Raw genomic sequence first — 8,663 nt, forward strand, 5'->3', positions numbered from 1 at the left:
ATTTCAGATAAGAAGATAGAAGGTGACCTTCATGTGCACACTGAGCTGAACTACTACTGTATGTTGAAACTGTGAGCAGAAAGCAATGGTTTGGATTTAGGAGGTACATAAACCTGTTGTCACAACAGGTACAGACGGCTGCACTTTCCATTACAGTCTGCCAGGTGTGGGGCTCTGAAAAGCACAGGGGAGTAACTATCCATCAGTGGCACCTAAGACATTACAAAACATACAGACAATATTCTTAGGTTGCAGCTTGCATCATGTTTAAGGATAGCTGAAGTCTGAAGCTGCAATACTCTTTATTACAATTTTCACCAAGCTGATTTTTTTACATATAAATTAAGACACATTACAGCAGCATTAAGCTGCAATGTGAGATATTTGTAAGCAGAGCCGAAATGATAGAGGATTTTTTTGGCAGGTGCTAATTTTAGTACTTCTGCCAATATTAATTTTTAACAAAAACACATAACATTGGGATATCTTATATTTAATCATTTAAAGCTGGATTAACTAACTTCTCCCTCTAATTTTCAACTGTTAAGGGCAAAGTGAAAATCAAAACAAACTTGAGCAGTATTCCCTCTTCTTTTTCCCTCCTGCTCTGTTGCTGAAACTAGGTCATATGTGGTCACGACAGCCAGAGACAGTTGTAACAGTCAGGGAGCTCAGCAATGATAACCAGCTCAAGAACTGCTATATACAGAATATAGAGCCCATAGAGCCAGTGGTTTACGTGGTCCACCTTTAGCGTTATGCATACGTATGTTGACATTGATTGTAGTGGATATATCTAGAGCAAATTATACAGAGGAATGTTTTTCCCCTGTAATATTGATACAGTGCTAATCTTCTGGCGACTACTGCATTTTCTTCAGTGTTACATAACAATACTTGACACACATAACTGCGTGTTGTATGTGAACCGAGAAATTTCATGTTTCGCTTTGATAGTAAAATAACTCCCAGCATTTCTAGTTGTGTTGATGGACTGCAGTGTTATGTCCGACATAAACTGGACGAAGACCCAGCAGAAATTTGCAAAATTACTTCATTTGCTAATCCAGAAAAACGTGCTGGTTCCCACAAACTGGACAACAAAACACTAATGTTGCAGTCAGTTGAAGTGACTGCAAATTATAACTAGATTAATTCAGTACAAAGGTACAAAATTGAAAAGCTAATGTTAGCTTGCTAATGATCCTGACAGTACTTGTGCATCTAGAAGGAAGAAGCCCATATTTGCATCAAATTTTAGTCCTTTGGATGCTTTTAATGCTCTCCATCTCCGACATGCCAAGCTGATGCTAACCCTGGTTTTTCCATGTTCTTTGTAATACTCTTTCTGTGCTACAGAACGTGGCCTCTTGAGTCTAACAGGTCCGCTTCCATCCTGGGTTGTACCTGGACAGGGAACCCCTACAGTCCATCTTTGAAATGAGCCATACTAGTTTGAAAAACACATCTTATAACCATGGATCAGAGGGGCATGGAAGAAGTACAGTCCAGATTTTAAGTTAAGATACTCCTAGTGCCTAGTTTTTCATTCCAATAAATGTATCTACATTGCGCTGTATCATTCTGCCTGCTGAGATTCATAAAACCCCTGTCATTTAAATGCCCTTTTAAAAGGCTTTGATTTACTGTATAAACCATCTAAAACTTTGTTTACTGACTGGTTATCAATAGATATATCAATACATTTTAAGTACTCCAACACAAACAGTAGTCCTAAACATACAAACACATAATGCTTTATTATGACTCTATTGTCTGGCCTCTGTAGTTCAGTGTTATGATGACGACAACGTATTGTTACATAAGGCTTCCCAGTTCATTGACAATACTTTTAACCATAACCTAAACATACCTCCCTCATGTAAAACAACATGTTAGATACAAGCAAAGATTTCAGTGCAACACAAACATAACTGTAACAAAGTCATGGATTGTAATTACCTGTGGCTACAGCAGCACTGTTGGGCTGGCTGCTGGTGCTGCTGACATCTACATACAGTTCATCTTCTACTTCGGTGGAAGAGGCGGACGACGAGTCACTACTCAGCTCCTCGCTGGAACTACTGGTACTATGGAGTAGAGCATACTTCCTACGTGCAATTACTTCACGTTTCTGTCTCTGAAGCAACAGTCGCTCTTTTTGTTTCTGAGTACGCTGACCCCCTCCAGGAGTTGTTTTCACAAAGCGTTTCCTATGCAGAGGCCGCCGGCTACTAAGGCATGGCCTCTTCAGCAGCACCGGTTCAGTCTCAGAACGCACCCACTTATGAGAGCGATTCCCTCGAGTTCGACCTAAAACAGGACGCAGGCCAACTCCAGTGGCTCCTGTTGTCAGGGCAGGAGCCTTGTGTTGGCCTCCCCTTGCTCCAGCTTCCCCTTCATCCTCTGAGCTGAGAGTATCTGAGTCCCCAAATCGCAGACTTGAAGAAGGGGAGGAAGCACAGTCACTAAAAGAGGACTCGTGATTATGTTCATACTCACTGGGATGCCCTAAAAGTTCTACCCTAGGACGCTGAGGGGCTAGTGAACTCTCACTGATGTGACCGTCCTTCAGTGTGCAGTCTGATGGCCCTGCTTGTTGGCCTTTTCTTTTTCTGCGCCCAGGGAGACTCCGGTCTGAGTCTCTAGGTGTTCCCGTGTCCCTCAGGGCCCGATGCCTGGACTCACACAGGGTTTCAAATTCACTGCCTGCCTTTCCAATCACCTCCACATTGCTTGGGAAGTTCTTGGCTGCCTCTATAGGCTCTGGATTTACCAGTGGCTCCTTCAGATGCTCCTGTCTGCCGGGGGCCTCAGGTGGCACTTCACTCTTCATGGTGGCCGGTCCGTCCTCACAGGGCAAACACCAAGTGCACTTAAATTAGTTCCTACACATCTATCTGCTGCATCTCACAAAACCTAAAAAAAAAAGAAGAAGAGGAAGAAAAGAGTTACAGGTGCACAAAGCCACTCTGAGGTACACCTGTCAAGAAAAGGTCATTATTTCAGTAATAGGAGTAAAACCTTTCAAGGCTTCTGGAACATAAAGACCAGTCTCACAAGAAAAATATAATGCAAAAGAGTGTTCACATCTAAATATAGGCTTGACCAATGAGCTAAAAATATTCTGTTCTAATTCATCCATGAAATGCAATGTTGAAATAATTTGTTAGGAAAATAAATTAAAAGCAAGTCATCAGTGGTCCATTCACATATCAGAGACAAATCCAGACAACTTGTCAAGTTCAACTTGGCTCCATAGGTTAAATAAGATGATTCAATTGCATTTGTTTGATCAGAGGACACTGTTAGTTCATTTCTATGATGGTGGACAGCATCCATCAGATTATTACAAACATTTAAATCTTCTTTACTGTTCCTCTTCACTTTAATCAGGGACAGAGGAAGAGGAAAAAATTCCATCAAACTATAAAGCTCACTGAGCAGTGGATTTATTAAACAACTGGTGCAACTGACAACAAGGACAACATATTTTAATGCCTATAAATAATAGCACCTATTCTTATTTTTAACATTTACAAAAGAGTATTAAAAGCCGCCGCCCCTGGTAGGCTAGTGGTTAAGGCGCAGGGCTCTCGCCACTGTGGCCCGGGTTCGAGTCAGGGTTCCGTCAGGAAGGGCATCCGACGTAAAACACGTGCCAAATGTCAACATGTGAGTCGTCAGTATGATGAGTCGCTGTGGCAACCCCTAAACGGGAAAAGCCGAAAGTGACTTTCTTTACAAGAGAGTATTAAAAGGCTGCAAGATAATTAAATACTAACAGAAAAGCAGCTGCTTGGTTAATAGATAACATCAAAACAAGTCTAAAATGTGTCTTCCAAGTGTGCATTTGTATTCAGTTTTTTCCATTATGCAGATAATGCAATCATTTTAGTTCTCATGCTGTAAGCATTGAAATGCTCAACATATACCCTTAAGAAAAGTAGCCCATAACAATACATTGTGTTGTTAAATGTGGAGCAATATGTTCATTCGCTAACAGTCATCCTTTGGTAGTACAAATTAAGATGGTGTGACCCAAAGACAGAAAATAAACACCCACAGGCTAAGTCAAAAGTAACGGCTGAGTCAGTCCTGATGTGATTTATAAAAATGGGATCTCAGAGAAAATAACCACCATGAAAACTGATTCTCATGTTTATGTCATGACAGTTCTGTCTATATTGGTGTGCACCAACAAGCGGTTCCCAAGATAAAAAGACTTTTTAAGGGTGTTGCAGTGGGAGCAATTTCATAGTGGTGTAAGGTCCCCTAGAGCAACTCCAAATTCCAGCACTGCTGACATTTAGGCTACTAGTCTCTGCATCTTCAGCTGTCAATAAAACTGAAAGCTCCTTTTAATTTAATGAATACATTTAGTATATTACTGATATTGTGTTTAAGAAAACTGTGATATTTTAAGTGCATGAACTCCTCATCAGTTACACAGACACCCTGAAGTAAAGTAGATGACTTTCTTGCAATAGGCTATATCCATTCTCTCTCCTACAGTGATACTGTTATTACCGGCAAGATAATGTGATATTGCTGTATGCTAGGAAACACTTCCAGTGCTTTAACAGATTAAAAAAGGTTTACAATAGACCAAAGAACTGTAATAGATCAGGCTTTATAGCTAATACTAATCCATTAAAAGAAGCACTGATCTGTGCCTATACTGATCAGTTTTGACATCACAATTGTGTACTTTAGGCAAAAATATGCAGTGTTTACATAGCAAGCAAGCAAAGTTTATTTATATAGCACCTTTCTAAACCTGCGTTACAAGGTGCTTTCCAGTAAAACATAAACAAATAATAATAATAATAAAGATACCTAAGACCAGATAAAACACATCTAGACAGTAAAATAACAAGACAAATACATCAATCAATAAAATTGTCGAAGGCCCGTGAATACAAATGCGTTTTAAGAAGTGATTTAAAAACAGATAGGTTCGGAGCAGATCTAATCTCCCGTGGCAGACCATTCCACAGTATAGGAGCCCGAACTGAAAAAGCTCGATCTCCCCAATGTTTCCGTCTGGACTTCGGCACTTCCAGGAACAACTGGTTCGAAGGTAGAGAGGCAAGGACTGGAGTGATATGCTCATGGCGCCGCGTATTAGTTAAAAGACGAGCTGCTGCATTTTGGACCAACTGTAGTCGGGACAATAAGGCTTGAGAAATGCCAGTATACAGTGCGTTACAATAATCTAGTCTAGTGCTAATAAAGGCATGAATTGCCTTTTCAAAATCACTAAAAGAAAGAAAGTGTTTAACCTTAGCCAAAAGTCTCAATTGAAAAAACTGGCTTTAACTACAGACTTTATCTGTTCGTCCAGCTTAAGAGCACCATCAAATACCACCCCAAACATAGTTGCAAAGAATGTTTGTGCACTACAGTATATGCACTTGGTGATCCACCCACAGCAACAAGCAGACTACACTTCTTGACATGATGTAATCAGAAAAACAAAATCATGCTGCTTCTGTTTGAGCAAGTGATTTAGGCACATATTGTACCAACCCCATCTATGGCCATCTGGAAGTACAAGTAATGTTATACAATGCATAAAAATAAAACCAGTGCACTTCTTGTGCCATCCACACTGTTTGCCAAGACGACACAATTCACAGCATTATGAAACGTGGATGCCTAGCTTTCCAGTTCTGCATTGAAATATTTTCTCCAAGTGTCTAACGAGTCGATTGAAATCCCATGATCATTTTATCTTCATCAAAAATCAAACTTCTTATAAACAAACCCCATATGCCAAATGTGGTGAATATCCAACTACTGCATTTAAGACATGTTTAAGATATTTTATCCCTTTGTGGGAGATCAGTTGTTAGCAAATATACAGACATACAAACTACTATAGATTTCACTTTCGATCTCTCTGACACTAATATAACAACATCCCTGGCGGTATCTGCACCAGGGTAAATTGTATTGGATTACATTAGTGCAGGTGTATGTTGTCACACATTTCATTTAATAGAGAAAAAACTCACAAAGCAATGTCACTGCACATCCTATTTTAGAATAACAGCTACTAGACCTGAAGATTTAAGCATCTCATGAGCCTGTTATCAAAAATGTTGCCATAAAGCTCCTCCTGCTTTTATGTACAAGTCACTGATGACTGAGAGTCCTTCAGATGCCACAGTGAAATCTGCGCAATGACATGCATGATTGGGGGCCTCAGAGGACTGATGGAAAAAATCCCCACGCATCAAGGCTGAATAATGCAGATTTCTCATAGAAAGAATCAGCTACTAAGAATAAGCAAGAGATAATGCAAGCAAATGAACCACCAGGAACTATTTAACCATAGTGAAAAATATAATGTGCAACAATAAACCAACTCAAAATGTACGACTCAGCTAGAATTGCTGTGCTACAACTAATCACTGTGCCTTCTGTCTCTGAAATAACCCAACCACTCTGATTAAGCAAGCAAACACACATTGCTACATCTATTTATTTAGCTTCAAAGTACCAACCCTAAAACTGAGGCTAAGCATAGTTTGTTTCTACAACGCAGCAATAAGCGCAGCTGTCTGTCTGTCTATATCCCTTTGTCAGCTGAACTGACAAAGACAAGTAAACCCCTGTTGATGAATAAATACTTAAATATGAACATACTTTTTATGGTCTTGTTTCATGTTAGGATTAGTGCCTTAACAAACCAAAATAAACCAAAGTGAACGGCTAGCCACCTAGCCTGACACATTCTCCAGACAGAAGACAACAAAGCCAACACATACCTTGGTCTAAGTTCTTTTTCCAAATGTGTCACCGTCCTTTTGTAACATGTGAAGTTAAATCCTGTGAGAAAAAATGACAAGCATTGAAAACGGGCAGTTATTTAAATATTAGATCAAACTGCAACTAGGCAGGCCTACACAGAAATCGCGGTGCTTGGACGTTACTGGTCAGGATTGTGAAACTGACAACACAGTCCCGAGCTGAGCCGAGAAGCACATCGAAGGCAATGGGCCCTGGACGGCTACCAGCTAAGCTAACTTAAAGGTTAGCTCCACTTCACTAATCAAATACCCGATTATACGCAGCCATTTTGACTCGCATAGGCATTCTATCGAATCTTAAACGATAATGCGTCCTGCCTGCTTTGTTTATATTTGACAAGACAGAAATGCCTCACTATTAACCCTCGACGAAGTTCCCATCCCTTCCTTCCGAGGAAACCACTGTTGTTTACCCAGCAGGTCGTCTGCTCGCTCGCTGACTACAGCTACAATATAGACGCTGCCATAAGTGCCACACGGGAGCGCCAGATCGCAGCCAGACATCGGCTACTTTACGACACTTTGCGACAGCTTGATTAATTCTCCTTTGCGAAACGTGAATATAGATATATCTTCTCTCCTCTTCTTATCTTCGTCTTGTTTTGTGTCAAGAAGTACTCACAGGAAACTGTGTATGGTTAAAGGTCGGCACTACTGAGAATAATCTAAGTCTATGCATCACTATTTTGCATGTGTCACTTTCCTAAATTCTCTATTTGAAATGCTTGAGCGCCCACCAGCGGATGAATTTGGACTCGCGGAAACAAAACTAGAGCCCACAATAAACCCCAAACTAGCCCTGCAAGATCCTAAGTAATTTATAATCACCAGTGGTGGAATAAGTAGGTTACTGAAACCTTTTCCATAAATAACAGCACAAGTAGGCTACAACGATGTAAAAGTAACCTACTCCATTAGTCAAGTCAAGTCAAGGTTTTTATTTGCCATTTATCCATAAACAGACAGTCTAGGCATATAGAAATTCTTGTGCAGCTCTCCTTTGGAGTCAGGTAAGGAGTCAAAAGCCAGAAAGAACACTTAGTCTTAAAATAAAAAAGTTAAATAAAGACAACAAAGCATTAAATCCACAATACACAAAAATAGGGTAATAGTATTTTCCCCAGTGAATTTCAAACATTGCACTTAGTAATTCACATGGTGGAATTGGATATGTCATTACACTTGGAGAGGTAGTGAGGGGTTCTAACATAATGAAACACAGTTTATATTCAAGATTGCTTCCATTGCTTGGTAGAGAATGTCCTGCTATTATTCCGGTCCCACAAGAGAACACTGTTGATGAAATGCTCTTACAAAAATACCTTGTGGAACATTTCTGTATTATTATTATTGCGCATGTCTAGTGAGGGGTTATTGCACATACTGTATATTCTCACATTTTTGTATTTGCCATCAGTCTTACTGTGGCAGGGAAAAAGCTGTTGTAAAGTCTAGTTCTGTGTGTGATGATACTGTCCACCCTGCTGTGCCTGAGTTTTTGTGTCTGAGCACAGAGTGAGCTGGGTGGCGTGGATCCCTGAGTATGTTCTCCACCATTTTATGACAGTGCTGTGTGTACAGTGTGTCCATAGCAGGCAGTTCAGTCCCAATTATCATCCAGTTTTTATGACCCTTTGAAGAGCCTTCCGCTCTGCCTGTGTGGTGTTACCATACCAGACTGTGATGCCAGTAGTGAGGATGCTCTCTACCAGTCCTCTATAAGCCTGGGTGAGAGGGCAACGGTTCAACCCAGCTTTTCTGAGCCGCCTCATGAAGTATAGCCGCTGCTGGGCTTTCTTCACTGTGGCAGGTGTTGTCCGTGAAGACGCTCAGCCTAGTGGTCCA

At 40.6% G+C, this 8,663-nt stretch overlaps 1 protein-coding gene across 3 annotated transcripts in view; it reads right to left on the bottom strand.

The window, feature by feature from the left end:
- rnf111 (ring finger protein 111) overlaps positions 1 to 7,345 on the bottom strand; it is a 25,866-nt gene extending 18,521 nt beyond the window's left edge. Inside the window, exons 1-3 of one of the 3 annotated variants that reach the window (XM_020607273.1) lie at positions 7,175 to 7,345; positions 6,777 to 6,837; positions 1,963 to 2,919 (exon numbers count right to left, since the gene is read on the bottom strand). In XM_020607273.1, coding sequence (XP_020462929.1) covers positions 1,963 to 2,836 — 874 coding nt within the window. In that variant the 5' untranslated portion in view covers positions 2,837 to 2,919; positions 6,777 to 6,837; positions 7,175 to 7,345. The remainder of the gene's footprint in view (positions 1 to 1,962; positions 2,920 to 6,776; positions 6,838 to 7,174) is intronic. The other 2 variants (XM_020607264.1, XM_020607256.1) reach the window with 2 other exon arrangements.
- Positions 7,346 to 8,663: the final 1,318 nt, after the last annotated feature.

Source organism: Monopterus albus, unplaced genomic scaffold (genome assembly GCF_001952655.1).
Source record: "Monopterus albus unplaced genomic scaffold, M_albus_1.0 scaffold4.1, whole genome shotgun sequence".
Lineage (NCBI taxonomy): Eukaryota > Metazoa > Chordata > Actinopteri > Synbranchiformes > Synbranchidae > Monopterus > Monopterus albus.